Below are 20,326 nucleotides of genomic sequence, written 5' to 3' on the forward strand. Positions count from 1 at the left end.
TGTGTCTCTCCCTCTCTCTCTTTCTCTCTGCCACTCTCAAACAAATAAATAAAAATGAACAAAAAATATTTAAAAATAAAAAATAAAAAAAAAAGCAAGCAGGCAGAGCCTACTCAGACAAGAGAGACCCAGATACCGCCTCTCCTCTTGAGCCTTCAGGGATGGCCAAGTTTCACCTGCTGTGGATAAGAAGAGCTAGGTCCTGAAAGGTTAAGTCCAAAATCGTTGTGCTAACATGCTCTTAGCAGTTCCACTTGACCCTCCAAGGTGCTTCTTTCACTACAGTAGAGAAAACACCAGAATAAAACAAGCCTGAGGGCTGGAGAAATGGCTTAGCAGTTAAGGCGCTTGCCTGCAAAGCCTAAGGTTCCATGTTCGACTCTTCAGGTCCCACGAAAGCCAGATGCACAGTGACAAATGCACACAACGTGGCACATGTGTCTGGAGTTCCATTACAGTGTCTGGAAGTCCTGGTGGGCCAATTCTCATATCCTCCCTCCCTCCCTCCTTGTGTCTCTGTCCCTCTCCCTCTCCCTCCCCCCCCCCTCTCTCTCTCTCTCTCTCTCTCTCTCTCTCTCTCTCTCTCTCTCGCACATGCACACGCACTAAAACAAACAAGCCCAAGCCAGTTCTAGAGCCAACCATGTCTTTATTAGTCTCTGCAGCCGAGCTGGTGGCGCCCTCGCTGCAGGGGAACTTCAGTGGGATACTCTGGCCACTGGGCAGGGGTGTTAGCATGTCTATTGGCAGTTGGGAGAGGAGGGGGCAAGGAATGGAGACTGCCAGCTGCAGACAGGCACATGAGGGGCTCCCTGGGCTGGTACGAAGGTGGGTCAGACCCCAAAGGGAAACAACGCCTTCTCTCCCAGAGTGAAGGAAGAGGCAAAGCCTTAATCAAAGCAAAGGACAGGGCTGAGCTCCTGGGCTCAGAAAGGCATTTCCCAAATTAAGCAACTTCCTAAGGCTGGCAGTCCCAAACAGCTCACCTGTCCCTCCAACCAGGAGCCCCCAGGTCATGGGGAAGAGGGGACCCTGAAAACTAAGAGAGGGAAGGAGGATATTAAATCCAGGGAGTGTTTGGAGGTAGGGTCACTACTAAACAATAGGTGAAATAAGCTTCCTCCGTTAATAGCTCACAACTCCCCCTTAACCAGCAAGCTCCTTAGCCTGAGGCCCACCATGATCCACCCACCATGATCCAATCCCCGTCTCCACCCCAACTAAATGGCACTCTCCTTTGATTCTTTGGATATGCCAGACTGTTCACAGCTCCACAATGCTTGCTGTCTTCCTGCCTCTCGCCTTGTCCCTACTGTGTCCTTGTCAAAGGACAGAGAGCTACTCGGCTTTGTCCTCCCCTTCCCCCCCCCCACTCTTGTTTCCCCAGGCCTGGAGCACCCCCACCCCAGGAGAGCAAACGTTATCCTGTGACTTCCAGCACCTGGGGATCTTGAAGCCAAGTACAGTTCTGGTTGCTGTATCTGGAGGAGAGATCTATTCTATGTGATGTCTGGGGGTGTCTGGCAGTAGCTGTGAGTGAGCATTTCCGGCGTGTTTGTGCCTGGGATGATAGCTTCCTCCGAGGGGGAGGGTAAGGCATGGGAGGAATGGTCTAAGCCTACAGGGGTTATGAAGTGGAAAAGGCCAAAATAGGCCAGGGTGGTGGATAGCGGCAGGATAGTCCCGAAAGAACAGGGGTCCAAGCAGTCTACGCGCACGTGCAGCATTCCCGGGGCTCAGAACCAGCAAGGCGACCACATAAGCGAGCCGAGCGCCGCGCCCGTGGCCGCCCCGGCCAGCATGCCCATGGCCAGCGGGGCGCCCGAGCTGTAGCCTGGATCCTCTCGCACTATCACGTGCGTCACGCCGGGGCCTGCAGGAAGAGCAAGGAGGGTCAGGGGCTACCGGAGTGACTCCAGCCCAACCTTATGTTCAGGAGCTGAGCCAGGTCCCGGATACGAAAACCCACTGCGAGCAACCCCCGGGGCCTCTGAGCACCGCCACGCAGCACCTGGGCATGGGACCTGGCAACTCAGCCCTGGGGACAGGGGAGGGTGCAATCCCCGATCCAGCCACTAGGGGCCGCTAGGAGCTCAGGAATGGTACCACCGTGCAGACGGGCAGAGTTGGGGCAGGCTTGGGAGGTCCAGCCTGCAGCGAGGGTCACTCAAAGGGTAAAGCCTGGTCCTCATTGACGAGCCGTGGGCGGCGGCCTAGCTCAGGATCGCTGCAAGCCAGTGGTGGCAGATTGGGGACTTACCTGCCGCATAGGGTGGCCCATAGTAGCTGCGGACATATGTGGTCTCGTGAGCATTGGGGTGCACCACCTCGTAGTAGTCCTGGTATGGGCTGTAGACGCGAACCTGGGAAATCCAACCAGGTCAGCTGCCCAGGAACTCCTTAGTCTGGGTTTTGTCCCCACCCCCACCCTTTCTAATCCTTTCCTACCCTCTCTTCTTTCTCCCCCAGGCACCAGCTTCACCACAGAGGCCCACCATGGTCCTCCTCCTCTGGAAACTTCAGCCCTTACATGAGTTCCCAATGATACCTTTTCTTCTGCCCTGGTCTCCTACCTTGGTCAATTTTTTTTCCATGGCTCCCATCTTCCCTTCATGGAAGTCTAATATTTGCTAACAATTCTGCAGATCACACTCCTAGCTCAGGGAGGGGAATATGGCCAAGCCCCAGGCAGGAAATAAGAGTTGGAGGGGTGAGGAAGAGAAGGGTAGAGATAGAAAGTAATAGAGTAACTACTTTTTCAGTATCTAGTGGGGAGGAGGAGGAGGAGCTGTGGTACTACCATCTCTTCTCCTTAAGGCAGGCATTTCTTTCTTTTTTTTTTTTTTTTTGAGGTAGGGTTTCACTCTAGCCCAGGCTGACCTGAAATTCACTAGGTAGTCAAGGCAGGCATTTCTATCCCCCCAGAGCTGAGGAGTGAGGCTGAGAAGGGTGAGGTCCTCTCCAGAAAGTCCTCCCTCCACCTCTCCCCCATTGGGTTTCTAGCAACCTCTCAAAGCCTAGTTCAATATTCATCCATTCTAGGAAGCCCAGGACTGTGTGCACTTCAAATGTGACCTACTTACCAGCAAGGACTTGTTAATTTGTGTCACTGGCACAGGAATGTGCATGGCAGGAACCAATAAATACATGCTGGGTTCATAGAAACTGCCAGCCCAAGCCCTTCGTTTCACCCGTGGGGGAGCAGGCTCAGAGGAGCAGGGTTCCCTCTCCTGGGATCCTTCCTCTTAGCTGTCTTTCTCTCTCACTAGGTTTCATTCCTTAATGGCCCAACTCCTCTTAGAAGTCCAGGAGTGTCAAAACAACACTAAGGGGCCAGACGTGGTGGCAGAGGTAGGGTTCCCAAGAGTTCGAGGTCACCCTGAGATTACAGAGTGAATTCCAGGTCAGCCTGAGCTAAAGTGAGACCCTACCTCGAAAAACAAAAAACAAAAAACAAAAAAACCCCACTATCTTAAAGTGACTGTGCCATTTCATCTCACAAACCTGTTTTTCCCCATAAATATTTCTCTTTAATGCTCCACTATGCACCCAAACCAAAAATAAAATCAGGTTAGCACCTATATCTTTTGTTTTTAGGCTATTTAATGCACAATTCCCCTGCCTCAGCTTTCTGAGTGCTGGGATTGTAGATGCATGTTAGGAAGTCCAGTTTTTCCTTCTTTATGCTTCTGGGGATCTACCCAGAACAAGCACCTTCCTGTGTATACAAGGCAAGAGATTGTACCACTGAGCTACATCTCCAGCCCTTGGCTCCTATGTCTTTCTGTGAGGCCAACAGATCTCATGATTTTATCTTCCAAATATGCTCTTCTGTCCATTCTACTGGCCAAATGCCAAGAGAATAAACCACTGGCTTTTGCAACTTGGAAGCTGGGAGTGATATTCAAGAGAATAGTTGAGGGGAAGAAGCTAGACTAGAGAGGACTAAAGAATAGTTGAGAAGTGAGGAGTAAAAACCATGTCAATATGTCATGGAACATTTTTTTTCTTCTTCCTTTCATTTTGTTTTTATTTTTTGGTTTTTCGAGGTAGGGTCTCACTCTAGCCCAGGCTGACCTGGAGTTCACTATGTACTCTCAGGGTGGCCTTGAACCCACAGCAATCCTCCTACTTCTGCCTCCCTAGTGCTGGGATTAAAGGCATGAACCACCATGCACGGCCCTTTTTTATTTTTTAGACAAAGTGTCACTATATTGCCCAGGCAGGCCTTGAACTTGTGATCTTCCAGCCTCAGCCTTGCAAATAGTTGGAATTAGAGGCCTATGCCACTAGGCCTGGCCATGACATTCCTGTCAAGAAAGCTGGCTGCAAAGCCAGGCTGAATGGTGCACCCCTGTAATCCGGCACTCAGAAGGTGCAGGTAGGAGGTCAGTTCAATGGCAGCCTCTGTTACACAAGTTTGAGGCCAACCTGGACTACATGAAAGTGTGTCTCAAAAAAGCAAAACAAGCAAAAAGCAGCCTGGCTGTAAAGGGGCGTTCTCTAAACCCCTGATGACTTCGTTCCATGCCTCTCCATTTCTGAGATGGCTGTCTTCTCACCTGGTCCCACTCAATACCTTAGTTTGTCTTTTTGACTCAACTCAGGTGTTGCTGACCTTGCACCTCAGCTGGATACCCACAGCCCCTTGGGCCTCCCTCCCTCACAGTGCTAACCAATGTCCCTGCCAGTGTCTGTGTCTCCCAGCAGACTGAGAGACCCCTCAAGGTCTTAGTCACCCTCTGAGTAACATCAGGTGCCTAATCAATGCTTGTTAAATTTATCTCGAGGGTGGGCTGGAGAGATGGCTCAGTGGGTAAGGCGCTTGCCTGCAAAGCCTAGCGACCTGGGTTTGATTCCCCAGTACCCACGTAAAGCCAGTGCAATCAGACACAAATCATATGGAAAGAGGGTCACCTTAAGGGTGAGTTGAGGTTCAAGTTAGGGAGAACAAAATAGCCCCAGGGCCGGGCAGGAAGCTGTGAGGGCAGTGCTGAAAGGTGATCACTACCTGCTGTTCTTCCCCCAAGAGCGACCCTATGAGGCTTTCTGGTTGTGTGAATAGGATATGGACTCCACGCCCCGAATGGACCGGAGGGCTTTAAGCCCTCAGATCCAACTGTACCGTTTGAGAGGCAGAAGTTCAAGGCAGCTGCAGTGTGCCAAGGGCTTTAAGCCCCCGGAGACAGAGCAAAACACCGCTTCACGTTCCTCTGGGGCATCTGTTTCTACCCTCCTGGTCTGGGAGGCCCGGAAGTGAATTCATACATCACCTGGCAACAAGCTCGTCACCCCAGAGACCTTATGGACAGGACCAGAGAGCCTGATCTCTGATGCTCTCCTCCTCCCAAGACCCAGCTCCTTCTGTGGGCGGGGTCAGCGCGAGCCAATCAGGGAGAGATATGCAAATAACCCCTGCCCTCAGCCGGAACTGTTGTATATACTTAGGTTTACAGCATCCAGCACTTGAAACAAGCCTGGATTCTGGTTTGGGCAGGGGCAGTGTCTCAGGATAGTGGCCAGCAAGTCCCAGGCCCGTCACTGATGAATGAACTTGAGTGACACTGATCATGTTTGGTAACCTCTCAGAGCTTCAGCTGTTTCCTCGGGAACACTTCCCCACGCTGCCCCCTCGCAGGGTGCTGGGAGGATCCAGAGAAGCAGGCAGCCCCAGTACCTCCCGGGCTCAATGGCTCTGCACCTCGCCCTTACGGTTTGGTTTTGGGTTTTTTGGTGCTGAAGATCAAACCAGTGTCTCACACATGCTAGGCAAAGTGTTCTACCTCTAAGCTACCACTCCCGACTGCAAAAGTGATGGTTTAATCTACAGATTTCAGGCTGGAGAGATGGCTCAGTAGTTAAGGTGCTTGCCCACAAAGCCTAAACGGACCTGGGTTTGATTCCCCAGTGTCCATGTAAAACCAGAAGCAAAAGGTGGTACATGTGTTTGGAGTTCATTTGTGGTGGCTAGAGGCCCTGGCATGCCCAGTCTCTCCTCCTCCCTGTGTGTCTCTCTCAAAAATAAATAAATAAATAAATAAATAAATAAATAAAATCTACATACTTCCAGGCTGGGGTTGGAGTAGTGCTTGCCTAGTATACATGAGGACCTGTGTTCAATCCCCAGCACCACAAAAAATAATGACAGATTTAGCCGGATGTGGTGGTGCATGCCTTTAATCCCAGCACTTGAGAGGCAGAGGTAGGTAAATCTCTGAGAGTTCGAGGCCACCCTGGGACTACATAGTGAATTCTGGGTCAGCTTGAGCTAGAGTGAGACCCTACCTCGAAAAAAAACAAACGACAGATTTTTTAGGTCTTATTCCAGACTCACGAAGTTACATAGTGCAGAGGACATTGCCACCCGTTGTTATTTTAAGTCCCTAAGCAATTCTAAAACAGTGTCATCAAGCACAACTGAGAAAGAAAGGAGTTTGGAGCTTTGGAGAGAAATGGCTTAGCACTTGCCTGCAAAGCCTAAGGACCAAGGTTCGATTCCTCAGTGCCCACGTAAGCTAGATGTACAAGATGGCACGTGCATCATTTGCAGTGGCCGGGGGCCAAGGTATGCCCATTCCTTCTCTATCTGCCTCTTCCTTTCTCTCAAATGAATGAATGATTAAATAAATTAGTTTTTAAAAAGGAGGAGTTTGCAGGTGACAGTAACAAGCTCCCACTCCCACGACCAGGCCAGGTCCTGTGCTAGGCACTGAAGACAGAGGGAGGATTTAGGCTCAAAAGCTGTGTGATGTTTAATCTTCATTGTTAATTTGACTGGATTTGAAATAAACTAGGAGACACATTTCTGGGTGTGGTTGTGAGGCAAGTTTAATTGAAGAGTGAAGACCCACCCTGAAGGTGAGTGACATCATCCTAAGGACTAAGGAACCAGGCTGAATAAAAAGGGATAAAAGGTCTGAAGAGATGGCTTAGTGGTTAAGGCACTTGTCTGCCAAGCCAGAGAATCCAGGTTCGATTCCCCAGGACCCATGTAAACCAGATGAACAAGGTGGTGCATGCATCTGGAGATCATTTACAGTGGTTGGAGGGCTTGGCACACCCATTCTCTGTCTCTCTTTCTTTATCTGCCTCTTTCTCTCTCAAATAAATAAATAATATTTTTTTTTTAAAAAAGGGAAAAGTAGCTGGGCATGGTGGCACACGCCTTTAATCCCAGCACTCAGGAGGCAGAGGTAGGAGGATTGTTGTGAGTTTGAGTCCACCCTGAGAATACAGAGTGAATTCCAGGTCATCCTGGACTAGAGTGAAACCCTACCTTGAAAAAACAAAACAAAAAAAATGGGAAAAGGATATAGGCATGGTGGCGCTCGCCTTTAATCCCAGCACTTGGGAGGCAGAGGTAGGAGAATCACTGTAAGTTCATGGCCAACCTGAGACTACATAGTGAATTCCAGGTCAGCCTAGGCTAGAGTGAGACCCTACCTTGAAAACCAACAAAAAAAAAAAGTGTGTGTGGGGGTACTGGAGAGATGGCTTAGCAGTTAAGGCATTTGCCTGAAAAGCCAAAGGATTCCAGTTCAACTCCCCAGGAGCCATGTAAACCAGATGCATGAGGGGGCACATGCTTCTGGAGTTTGTTTGCAGTGGCTGGAGGCCCTGGCGTGCCCATTCTCTCTCTCTTCCTTGGTCTGGTTTTCTCCCTCTTTCTCTCAAGTAAATAAATTAATTTTAAAAGGGGGGGCCTGGGCATGGTGGTACATGCCTTTAATCCCAGCACTCAGGAGCCAGAGGTAGGAGGATCGCTGTGAGTTCGAGGCCACAGTGAATTCCAGATCAGCCTGGACTACAGTGAGACACTACCTTGAAAAACAAAGAAAAAAAAAAAAAGAGAGAGGGAGGGAGGGAGGGAGGGAGGGAGGGAGGGAGGGAGGGAGGGGAGGAGAAAGCCAACTGAGGGTCTACATTCCCTGCTTTCTGCCCAGATGTGAGCAAAGAGCCTCATGCTCCGACCGCTATGCTTTGCTCCCCCCTCAACCCACGAGCCAATATAAATCCACCTTTGAGTTGCTTCTCACTGGACTTTTGGCAATGAGGAAAGTAACATACATCCTGATTCCAATAAACATCCAGGAAAAAGACAAACCCAAACTAAATAATATGCAATAGTAATACGTCGTAGCTCTGCCACCCAGGGTTTTCACCCTTCCCTCCCTTCCATTCTCCCTCTTCTCCCTCACTCAGTGAACATTACCCGAGGTAGTACCAGACCCTGTGTACTAGAAATGAGGAGGGCCAGAATAGGTAAGATGGGCCCCTATCACTTAGCACTGATTGAGCACCTGCTGTCTAGGCCAGCACAAGCCTGTGCTGGGCTCCGTAAATCCAGGGTAAATTCGACTTGGTCATTGATTTAGAGGAAGCTGGAAGTCATGGCAGGGACTAGACAGGCAGGAATAAACTGGCAGGCAGAATGAAGGCAGTACTAAGTAGGCTGTGGAAGGACTGACAGTGGCCCTGGGAAGTCCTCACCGAGAAGGCGGCAGCCTTTGAGGTAAGCCTTTAAGGATGAGCATCGAATGAGGAGGCTGAGGGTTTGGGCAGCATGTGAGGAGAAAGCCAGAATAGAGTGGCTGAGGCAGACCGCAGAGCAGGGAGGGCACGAAGGGAGAGGAGAGACATGACAGGTAGGACTGGCAAGATTCCATGGGCTTTGAAAGCTGGTCGTGGCTGGTGTCCTGGGAGAAGAGGGAGCCATGGAAGTCTATGCACAAGGGAGGAATATAGCAGATGGTTCTGGAGGCTCTATCCTGTAGCCAGAAAGGAGGCAGGGAGAGCTGAGCCAGCACTTACCCAGATCTGCCTCTCAACCTTACAGGGGCTCCACGAGTGGGTCACACACCTGACCTTAGGGCAAACCCGGCGGCTCCTGGGTGGGACGGTGGCTCCGGCTGGGGCCTGCTCAAGCCACAGAAACCCAAGAAGTGGGGAGGGGTTTACACCTGTAAGAGACTGTTACCAGGCCCTACCAGAGCCCTCGGCCAGATGTGTGCCAAGTGTGTGTGTGTGTGGGGGGGGGGTTGTTCAGAAAGGGCTGGTGACCCACCAAGTCACTGAGCAAAGAAGGGCCAGTGGGCCTCATTCTAGCCCACACTCTCCTATTTCATGCAGCTGGGACTCCCGGTGTCCAGGTGGACCTTCTGTCCACCTGGGCCTCTTCGCTACCCCCAACCCCAGCCTCATCCCCCTACCCCCCGCTCTATCCCCTAGAAGCCTCTACTCAAGAGAGGGGCACATGGGAGGAAAAATACCAGGTCACTACTACATGTGCTCATGGACAAAGAAACTCACAAACACAGGTGGGAACACAGAGGCGGGCAGAAGCCCGGGGCCTACAGGGTTGTCCAGCTGGGGAACAGGAGGGGAAGGGAGAGGACGGGGCCGAGGCACGAAGTCAGCAGAGTAGGCGGGAGGACATGCAGAGAAGGGACAAGGGCAGCTTCATAGAGCCACAGAGTGCAGAGCGGTCCGCCCTCACCTCCTTCTTCCTGTTCTCAGTGAGACTGGCCTGCTCAAAGATGCCGTGAGGTTCAAAGCCTACTTAGCCTGACCTGACACCCCGTCCCGTCCCCGACCATCCCTGTCCCACTGTCTTCTCGGCTTTTTGCGATCAGAGGCCATTTCTCCTGTTCCATTCCCTGCGTGCTACACCCTCCAGCCAAGCCAGCCTCCAGCCCTTAGATGCAGACGTGGGCGCGTGCGCACGCACACATGCACTCATGCACACGCACGCACGCCTTTTCCCTACCTCTGCTCACACAGCTCCCTCTGTAACGTCAGCATCCTCTCTCAATCCAATGGAAGCTCCTCTACTGATGACAAGACTTCGCACAAATCACCTCCCCCCTTAACCTCGGGTTCACCACCTGTAAAATGTCCCCTGCCTGGCAGGCTGGGCACTCAGCACAATGCCCGCTCCTGATTAGAGGATGTCCGAGGGGATTTCTAAATGCAGGCAGGTCTCCTCTACTGCTCCCCAGAGAGCTCTCTCCAGATGACGGGAGGCTCCAAAGTGAGCCAGCGTAGATTCTGGGGGTACAGCGGGCAGGGCTGAGGCCAGGCTGGGCCTTGGGCAGCTCTTCAAGCCCTCAGCTCCTGAAGTCACTCAGCTCTCACAAGTGCATCTCTTAAGCATGTCCCATGCTCCCCAGCCTTTCCCTGCCAGAAAAGCCCTCGGCCAGACCTGCAGATTGTTGCCTGGAGACTGTCCCAGCTTCCTAGCTGGTCCCTTGGTATCCATTCTTACCATTTACCAGGACTGCTTACCTACCCCGCTGCACTGTCTTCTTGCTGTTGTTATGAGATAGAGTCTTGCTATGTGGCCCAGGCTGGCTACAAACGCAATATCCTCCTGCCTCAGCCTCCCAAGTGGTAGGATTACAGGTGTACATTACTACACCCAGCTCCAGGCTGGCCAGTCGGACCTGGAACTCACTCTGTAGTCCTAGGCTAGCCTCAGACTCACAGCGATCCTCCTACCTCTGCCTCCTGAGTACTGGGGTTAAAGGTGTGCCCCCCAAAATGCCCCACTCCTGGCCTTAAAAAAAAACCCACAAATCTAGACAGGCTGGTGACGCACACCTTTAATCCCAGCACTCGGTAGGCAGAGGTAGGAGGATTGCTGTGAGTTCAAGGCCACTCTGAAACTATACAGGGAATTCCAGGTCAGCCTGAGCTAGAATGAGACCCTACCTTGAAAAACAAAACAAAACACAAATCTATGGGCTGGAGAGATGGCTTGGTGGTTAAGGCTCTTGCCTGCGAAGCCTAAGGACTCAAGTTCGATTCCGCAGGACACATGTAAGATAGATGCACTAGGTGACGCATGCATCTGGAGTCTGCAATGGCTGGAGGCCATGGCGTGCCCTTTCTTTCTCTTTCTCTGTCAAGTAAATAAATAAAAATTTAAAAAATGTAAAAACACAAAATCTGATCAGATCATTCCATTCTGCTTTAAAACTTTCAGTGGTTTAATATACTCTTAGCAGATACCAGAATCCTTAAAGCCATGTATGGAATCTCCTGCCTATAACCCCAGCACTTGGGAGGCTGAGTTAGGAGGATCACTGTGAATTTGAGGCCAAAAAGTGAGATCCTATCTTAAATTCTCAAAAAACATATATAGATACAATATTTATATAATATATTATATATATTGCAAGTTTATATATGTTTATATAATATGTAGATATATATATATATATATATATATATATATATATATATATATATATATAAAATACATGAATACATGGCTGGGGAAACTGCTCAGTGGGTAAGAGTGCTTGCTCTGCAAGCATGAGGGCCTGAGAGATTTTGAGTTCAGTCCCCAGCACCCATGTGAAAAGCTGGGTGTGGGGCTGGAGAAATGGCTTAGCCGTTAAGACACTTGCCTGCAAAGTCAAAGGACCTAGGTTCAATTCTCCAGGACCCATGTAAGCCAAATGCATGCTTCTGGAGTTTGTTTGCAGTGGCTGGAGGCCCTGGCATGCTCAGTCTCTCTATCTGCCTCTCTCTGTGCATCTTTTTTTCTCTCTCTCAACTAAATGAATATATATATATTTTTTAACAAAAGCTGGTGTGGCCACACAGGCCTGTAAACCCAGTGGGGAAGTGGAGGTGGGAGAATCGCTGGGGCATGCTGGTCAGACAAAGCAGCACCACAGCAGCTGTAGGTTCAGCGGAAGATCCTGCCTCAAGGAAACACTGGAGGGTGACAGAGGAAGGCCAGTCTCTTCTATCTCCACACATCAGCACACACGTACATGCATACAGTACACATACATAGCACACACATTCCATACCACATATACTACACACACACAAAAGAAAAAGAAACCAATATCCTTCATATAGCTGTAGGCCTGGCCCTACCAGATCTCCTTCCTCACTCCCACTTACCATCCATCTTTCCCCCACCCCCCCGGTAGGATCTCACTCTTTAGCCCAGGCTGACCTAGAATTCACTGGGTCATCTCAGGGTGGCCTCAAATTCACAGTGATCCACCCACCTCTGCCTCCCGAATGCTGGGATTAAAGACATGCGCCACCATGCTCAGCTCCACACATCTTTTTATGTTTCCTTTTTTGTTGTTGTTGTTTGAAGTAGGGTCTCCACCTGGAATTCACTATGTTGTCTCAGGCTGGCCTCAAACTCACAGTAATCTTCCTACCTCTGCCTGGGATTAAAGGCATATGCCACCACACCCAGCTTTTTTTTTTGTATTTTATTTATTGAAGTAAGGTCTCTCTAGCCCAGATTAACCTGGAATTCACTATATAGTCTCAGGGTGGTTTTGAACTCACAGCGATCCACCTATCTCTGCCTCCTTAGTGTTGGGATTAAAGGCATGTGCCACCACAGTAGCTATTTTTTTTTTTTTTAAGGTAGGGTCTCATGTAGCTTAGGCTGGCCTCAAACTCACTATGTAGCTGAAGATGACATTGCTACCATGCCTGGTTCATGAGTATTTGGCAAGCACTTTACCAGCTGAACTTTATCCTCAGCCCCATGCCCAAGGTCTTCTCACATGCTGATCCCTCTTGTCTGGAAAACTGCTCCTTTCTCCACATCCTCATCTTCCATGAAGGTAGCAGCTTAGGCCTGTATCAGACCACCAAGTGCCTCGGCCAGAGCAGCCACCACTGTTGAAACTGCGTAATGAAGTTATCACCTGGGTTCACCTGGGATCTCTCCCAGTGCCTGGCACATAGTGGGAACCCAGTAAATAGCTGCATGGAAGGAGGAGCCTCAGTCTTCCCACGAGGGAACAACAATCTAACCCTCACAGGACTGTTAGAAGGCCACCTGCATGGTGCCTGACACACCCCAGTTGCTCAATGGAAGTGTCCTTTCTCAAGTGCACGTCACCCTCTCCTGGGTCTTCCGGGAGCACGGGCTGACTCCTCTACCCCATCTCCATGGGACTGAGTTCACATGAGATTCCCCACGGCTATGCTGAACTGACGGACGGAGACCGAGCTGAGTCACCCCATGATTCCATGGCACAAGGAGTTGGGGGGAGGGGGGAGGGGGAGGAGATGGGGGGCTCACCGGTGTGGAGTTCGCCTCCAGCAGGGCCGTCTTCCAAGCTCTGCAAAGCAAGCCCCACCAAGCCATGAGGAGGGTGTTGGGAGCTATGGGCACTGGGCTCCCACCCTGTGGACACTCTTCCCACCCCAGCCTCTAAGTGCCATCTCTCCTGACTCTTTCAGGTAGCCAAGAGCGACCCTGCCCCTGCCCCAGTCACAGGACTGGATCTTGAGATAGGCTAGTCAGCTTTAGTCTGGTCTCTTCCCCTCAAAAGTCCCAGTTCCCCATTGTTCGTTTTTGTTTTTGTTTTTTGTTAAGGTAGGGTCTCACTCTAGCCCAGGCTGACCTGGAATTCACTCTGTAGTCTCAGGGTGGCCTCGAACTCACGGTGCTCCTCCTACCTCTGCCTCCCAAGCGCTGGGATTAAAGGCATGCCCCACCACGTGGGCGGTTCTCCCATCTTTACAGTAGACAGCGGGCTAGAGGAGGGGGTCTATGGGGCCCTCTGGATCTGGCACGTCTGAGCGGTGCCCCGGCTGTAGCCCACCTCCACATCCCAACGAACAAAGCTCCCTAAAGTTCTGACTGCAGAGCCTTAGGAATGCCCAGTGAACTTGGAACAATCGGGCCTTTGTTGGTTGTCATGGCACCTGGCTGGGGTGACAAGGCGGCTCTGTGTGTCCGCCTGGAGCTCAGCTTCCCCCACACACATGGCTTTTGCTCTCCTCCAGGGCAGAGAGGCCAAGTCCCTCAGACAGAGAGTGGGAAAGGAAGAAATGTGAGGGAGCAGATGGAACAGAGAGGAGGACACCCCTGCGCCTGCCAGGGAGGGCTGCGTCCAATATTAGGGGGCCCCTGCCTGGGACACAGGCGGTTATTTGGCAATTCTTTTCTTTTTTCTTTTCTTCCTTTCTCTTCATTTCTTCTTTTCTCTTCTTCTCTCCTCTTTTCTTTCTTTCTTTTTTTTTTTTTTTTTTGAGGTTTTCTCTTTTTTTTTTTTTTGAGGTAGTTTGAGACAGGATCTTGTTCTAGACCAGGCTGACCTGATAGTCACTATGTAGTCGCAGGCTGGCCTCGAACTCACAGTGATCTTTCTATGTCTGCCTTCCGAGTGCTGGGATTAAAGGCGTGTGCCACCACACCTGGCTGCAGCTGGCTATTTCTGCACGAAGGTCTGAATCATCCTTCCAGGGCATTTCTCAGAAGGCAGGTCCTAGCCGGGAGTGGTGGTGCACGCCTTTAATCCCAGCACTTGGGAGACAGAGGTAGGGGGATCACTGTGAGTTCGAGGCCAGCCTGGGACTACATAGTGAATTCCAGGTCAGCCTGGACTGCAGTGAGACCCTACGTCGACAAACCAAAAAAATAAAATAAAAATAAAATAAAATCAAAAGGCGGGTCCTTTGGGATGCCACTGGATGTGTCTTCTGTGTCTGTCTAGGTGAGGGACAACCTCACAAGCTGCCAAATGTCTGGTTCAAAGTGTCCAGGGACCAAACACCTGAGACAGATGCACGTTTAGATCCCCTCTGCCCAACCCTACTGACTGGTCTTAGCCCCCTTTCCCTCCTGTTAGGGGGCCTGAAGACTCAATGAGGGAGGCCTCCCCGCAAAATTCCACCCCCACCTTCTCTTGTAGGCCACTCACACGGCATCGTCCTTGGTCTCCGCACACAGGTGCAGGCGGGAGCCCTCCCGCAGATTCACGGTCAGCAGGCCATCTCGGCTTCTGCCCTCGGGGGGCTGCACATCTGGAAAGCAGACATACATATATGGTAGTAAGGGTAAAGCCCCTCACCCCCAGGAAACCAGTAAATCTGTCTTCTCTGGGTCCCGGTTACTGGTCATTGCCAACCTCGATCTCACATACTTTCTTGGGATTCTACTGAACCCCTCAACCTTTCTACATTGCTCGCTTCCCACATACACATCTCAGGTGCCACTGTGTAATGTGGCCTAGGTGTCAGTTGAAAAGTTAGATTTGCTAAGGGACACTGGGCCAGTCACTTCACTTCTCTGAGCTTCCTTATTTCATTTCATCCTCATCTCCAGTGCCTGGGCTGCGTCCAACTTAAGTCGAGGGCACAGTTATAAGGCAGAGACTCAACCAAGGACCAGTTCCCTAGGTTGTGGTTAACTGATCTACAGCTGACAAGGGCCCAGTGGGAGTTCCCACAAAGCTGCCAAGAGGCCAGGTGTGGTGGCACATGCCTTTAATTCCAGCATTTGGGAGGCCAAGGTAGGAGGATAGCTGTGAGTTTGGGGCCACCCTGAGACTACAGAGTGAATTACAGGTCAATCTGGGCTAGAGCAAGACCCTACCTTGAAAAATAAACAAACAAAAAAAAAAGTTTCCAAGAACTTCCCAAATGCAGTTCTCAGACTGCAGGGAGGTGACAAAGGCCCTCACCATGGTCATACAGCCAGGAAGGAAATGCTCCCAGGCTGGAGAGATGGCTTAGCAGTTAAGGCACTTGCCTGTGAAGCCTAAGGACCTAGGTTCGATTCCCCAGAACCCACGTGAGCTAGATGCCCATGGTGGTGCATGTGTCTGGGGTTTGTTTGCAGTGACAATAATAAATAAATAAAAATAAAAATAAATTTTAAGGTGCTCCTGCTCACCGTGACACTCTTGGCCGACCTTTATGTCGCGGACGTTGTAGTGGATGAGCACACGATCCTCCTCGTCCTGAGCTGTCTCATCGTGGTAGTAACCCAGCGTCCCATCCAGCCACAGGGCAAACCAATTCCGCTTCCAGCGGCGGAGGATGGAGCCTGTGTGATATTCCAGATCCACCAGGCAGGCTGATCCCTGAGCCTGCTGTAGGCAAGAGCCCCAGATGGGCTCCCAGAATCCTCTCAGCCCTGACCCCAACCCCAGTCTCATAACCTCCTCTTTGCCTACCTACTCTTGGAAATGAAGGCAGGCCTTCTCCTCTTTCTATCTGGCCTGTCTGCCACTAGCTTGACACAGTAGAGACTCAATAAATGTGGTGAATGGTGCAGAAACCACCAGATCAATGGTATGGGAGCTCCAAGACAAGCCCCAGGTCCCTTCAAGGGCAAAGACCTCTTACTACTCCGAGCTTCCACCTTGTTTCTTTTCTCTGGCTTGTGTGAAGTCATCTGTGTCCTATCTGCTCCTCATCCAGACCAGAAGCCTGCACTCCCTCACTAGATCCTAAAGTGCCCGGGACCTACATCCAGTATTTGCTGAACCAAATGGACTGTGGATGGATGGAGTTTGGGACATGGGGCTCCTGGGCCCACTGGTTCCAGGATAGCTCTTGTTCAGATCACAGTGACCTGACCACTATGATTCCAGACATTCTGCTACTAAAACAGGAAAGTACAAAGCATGACAGGGCTTCTTAGCCAGGCTTTGTGGCTCACACCCATAATCCCAGCACTGCGGAGGCTGAGGCAGGAGGACTGCAGCTAGTCAGAGGCCATTCTGGGCTACAGAGTGAGACCTTGCCTCAAAAAGAGAAAAAGGGCTGGGGGAATTGCTTAGTGGTTAAGGTGCTTGCCTGAGAAACCAAAGGACCCCAGTTAAATTCTCCAGGCCCCACATAAGCCAGATGCACAAGGGGGCGCATGCGTCTGGAGTTCATTTGTAATGGTTGGAGGCCCTGGTGCACCCATTCTCACTTTGTCTCTTCTCTCTCTCTCTCTCTCTCTCTCTCTCTCTCTCTCTGCTTGCAAATAAATAAAATAATTTTTTAAAAAATTTAAAAAGAAAAAGAAAATAAAACAGGCTAGAAAGATGCTTAGAGGTTAAAGCACTTGCTGGCAAAGCCAAAGGATCCAGGTTCAATTACTCAGTATCCACATAAGCCAGATGCACAAGGGGGCACATGTGTCTGGAGTTCATTTACAGTGGTTAGAGGCCCTGTTGTGATATTCTCCTCCACCCCTCTCTTTCCTTCTCTCTCAAGTAAATAAAATATATACATATAAAAAAAAATCTGGCCATGGTGGCACACACCTTTAATCCGAGGCAGAGGTAGGAGGATCACTGTGAGTTCAAAACCAGCCTGAGATTATAGATAGTGAATTCCAGATCAGGTCAGGTCAGCCTGGGCTAAAGCAAAACCCTACCTCAAAAAGAAAGAGAGGAATGGAACCTCTTGGTTCATAGACGTGATGATTGGGTGTCCACAGGTTGGCATGACATGTGCCCCTCCATAAGACCTTGTTACATCGGCACATTATCCCTCCTCTGATGTGTGTGGGGGAAGGCATGGTACATGCCTGTGGGGGTAGGCAGGAGGATCAGGACTTCAAAGTCATCGTTGGCTACATAGTGAGTTTAAGGCCAGCCTGTGCTACATGAAACCTTGTCTATAACTTAATCTAGTAGTTAATTGCAGAGGACTTCTCACAGCTTTATGACTGCAAAGCACAGAGACACTTCTCACTGTGTACTTGGCTTTGGGCTGGGGTTCTACACACACTCAGAAGGTCAAACCCAGTCCTTCTTCTGAGGAGCTTACAGTCAGTCTAGAGTCAGTGTAGGGTACAGGAAGGAAAGTATGGAAAATGACAGGTAAAGACAGTCATTGTGGGTGTTGAGGAGGTAGAGAAACAGAGAGGGCTCATCAAAGAAGGGGGGCATCTGGTGGGTCCTAAAGAGTGTGTGGTTGGCCACTCAGGAAAGGGTATCAGGCAGAGGCAAAAGCACAAAGAGAGCTGGGTGTGGGGCCGCACATGTCTTTAATCCCAGCACTCGGGAGGCAGAGGTACGAGGATCACTGTGGTTCGAGGCCAGCCTGAGACTACACAGTGAATTCCAGGTCAGCCTGGGCTACAGTGAGACCCTACCTGGGGGAGGGGGGGGGCGGGCGGGAAGGGAAAGCACAAAGAGGGGAGAATAGAAGGTGCTGGTTTTTAGGGAGAAGGGTTCATCATGGATCATGGCAGGACTGAACTCCCACTTCCCCTTCCCTTGCCCCACAACTCCATGCAGGACAGACAGGCTGCTCATCCCAGGGTCACTCACTCTGTCTCCACAGCCAGCCGCCCCTCACCAGGGCCATTTCTTCAAAAGGACTTTCCAGGGTGGAGTCGGGAGGGACCTGTCAGAGAGGAGCCAGGACACACAGGCCTCAGCAGCAGCTCAGAGCAACTCCCAAGAGAGAAGTCCCCCAGTCCTGTCACCCCTTGGGCAAGGCGGATGGGGAACATCTGAGGCTGTGTTCGTAAACAAACATCGACCAGGAGGCCTCCATCTCCTCCCCAGGCCCCAGCCGAAGAATGAGCGCACTGTCCCGGTGGGGTCAACAGGGCAGCCACCCAAGGGGACTGGGTGAGGGTGGGCAGTCAGGAACCCAGTTCCAGTCTCCGTTCTGGAACCTTGGCAAGTTCCCTGCTCCTTGCCTCGGCCGCCTGGCTCAGACAGGCTGGAGGGAAGGAGTCTTCTTAGAACAGTGAAATGCTAGGAAATGGAATTTGGAAGTGGTGGCATCACCAAAGGACATCAAGGCAGGAAGAGAGGCTTCTCCGCAGTTGTGATGTCCTCAGCACACGGCTCTCTTTCAACCCCTTATCACACGCCTCCCAACAATTCTTGCTATTATTCCCTTTATAGATGCGGGGGGTGGGGTGGGGAGGCCTGGTCCCCTACACAATTCTGCTTGATTAGTAAGAACTGGAGCCAGGATCCACATCCAGGAGTCCATGGCTCCTCACCATAATACTGCAGGTGCTGTAAAAACAGGGTCTGTGGCCAGGTGTGGTGGAACACATTTAATCCCAGCTCTGGGAGGTAGGAAGAACAGCTAAGAATACAGAGTGAATTCTAGGTCAGCCTGGGCTAGAGTGAGACCTTACCTTGGGAAAACGAACAAACAAACACACACACACACAAGTACTCATTTTTAAAAATCCCCATGTAAGGCCGGGCGTGCTTTAATCCCAGCACTCGGGAGGCAGAGGTAGGAGGATCTCCATGAGTTCGAGGCCACCCTGAGACTACATAGTGAATTCCAGGTCAGCCTGGACCAGAGAGAGAGACCCTACCTCGAAAAATGAAAAACAAACAAACGAAATTCCCCAGGTGATGCCAGCTTGGGAGCCACTGCGGACTGTCCCGCCTCACCCTGTCCCCACAGCAACCCTGTTAGGTAGTGACAGTTACTGTTATTCTACAGATGGTCAAACCGAGGGGTGGGAACGGCTTCTTCCCGGTGTGGGGCAGAACTCGGGTTGGAATACAGGTGCCTTCTGCTCCTGAGGACGATTTATTTACCAGCAGGTGCCTGCGCCCCTCCCCCACCTGCGCACACCTGTTGCTGAGTAACAAGGCCTGGCACACCTACAGTGGAAAACCTGCTCCCCCATCACTTCTCAGATTCTCCTGCTCCCTCCCCTCTTCAAGGTCCCACCCAGAGCGTACAAGAGGGTCAGGTGCCAATTCCCTCTCTCAAGTCCCCTTTGATGTGCCCACCTGTCTACGCACCTGTTGCGGACACTGCTGCCAAAGGCGAAGCGATGAAGACCGACCTCGTTCAGTGGCCCCAGAGAGCCTGAGGCCTTTCACTCCCCAGGCACCGCCTGGGGCTCAGCGAGCCCGGCCCGCCCTCTGGACCAAACCCACCCCCAGGGAGGGGGCGGGGCCTGGAGCGATGTGTTAACAGGGCTTGCTGGGACTTGTAGTTTGCAATTCTCCAGTTGGACAGAGGCAGCTCTGACCAGCAGCCTTGGGATGACCCCCAAACGGGCAAGAGGCCACACACGTTTTTCTTTTCTTTTCTTTTCTTTTTTTCCTTTGGTTTTATGAGGCAGGGTCTCTCTCCTCTCTCTCTCTCTCTCTAGCACAGGCTGACCTGGAACTCACTCTGTAGTCCCAGGTTGGCATCCAATTCAAGGTGATCCTCCTGCCTCAGCCTCCCAGCTCTTATGATTAAAGGTGTGCTCCACCATGCCTGGTCTTCTTTTCTTCTTCCTTCCTTTCTTTTAAAAAATATTTTATTCGGGCTTAGCGGTTAAGATGCTTGTCTGCGAAGTCTAAGGACCCAAGTTTGATTCTCCAGTGCCCTCATAAGCCAGATGCACAAGGTGGTGCATGTGCCTGGAGTTTGTTTGCAGAGGCTGAAGGCCCAAGTGCACCCATTATCTCTCAAATTTAAAAAAAAATGAATAAATAAAATATTTAAAAATTAAAAAAATATTTTATTTGGGCTGGAGGGATGGCTTAGTGGTTAAGGCATTTGCCTGCATAGCCAAAGGACCCAAGTTCGATTCCCCAGGACCCATGTTAGCCAGAGGCACAAG

The 20,326-nt window shown here is 51.0% G+C and overlaps 1 protein-coding gene and 1 non-coding gene across 3 annotated transcripts; one reads left to right on the forward strand and one right to left on the reverse strand.

Moving 5' to 3' along the window:
• Positions 1-629: 629 nt before the first annotated feature.
• Plekhb1 (pleckstrin homology domain containing B1) lies at positions 630-19,632 on the reverse strand. 2 transcript variants are annotated; one of them, XM_045146499.1, is made up of 8 exons: positions 19,512-19,632; positions 18,054-18,129; positions 15,674-15,826; positions 14,700-14,802; positions 13,073-13,112; positions 8,812-8,916; positions 2,261-2,363; positions 630-1,873 (listed from the first exon to the last, which is right to left on the reverse strand). In XM_045146499.1, the coding sequence occupies exons 2-8, from the start codon at positions 18,088-18,090 to the stop codon at positions 1,737-1,739; spliced, it is 678 nt and encodes a 225-aa protein (XP_045002434.1). In that variant the 5' UTR covers positions 18,091-18,129; positions 19,512-19,632; the 3' UTR covers positions 630-1,736. The 2 variants fall into 2 exon arrangements, with proteins under 2 accessions (XP_045002434.1, XP_045002435.1); XM_045146500.1 differs by lacking the exon at positions 8,812-8,916.
• Positions 17,176-17,279, forward strand: LOC123459994. The gene has a single exon (XR_006636718.1). It is a non-coding gene; the product is annotated as a small nucleolar RNA U13 (small nucleolar RNA).
• Positions 19,633-20,326: the final 694 nt, after the last annotated feature.

This window comes from Jaculus jaculus, chromosome 3, assembly GCF_020740685.1.
Source record: "Jaculus jaculus isolate mJacJac1 chromosome 3, mJacJac1.mat.Y.cur, whole genome shotgun sequence".
Classification (NCBI taxonomy): Eukaryota; Metazoa; Chordata; class Mammalia; order Rodentia; family Dipodidae; genus Jaculus; species Jaculus jaculus.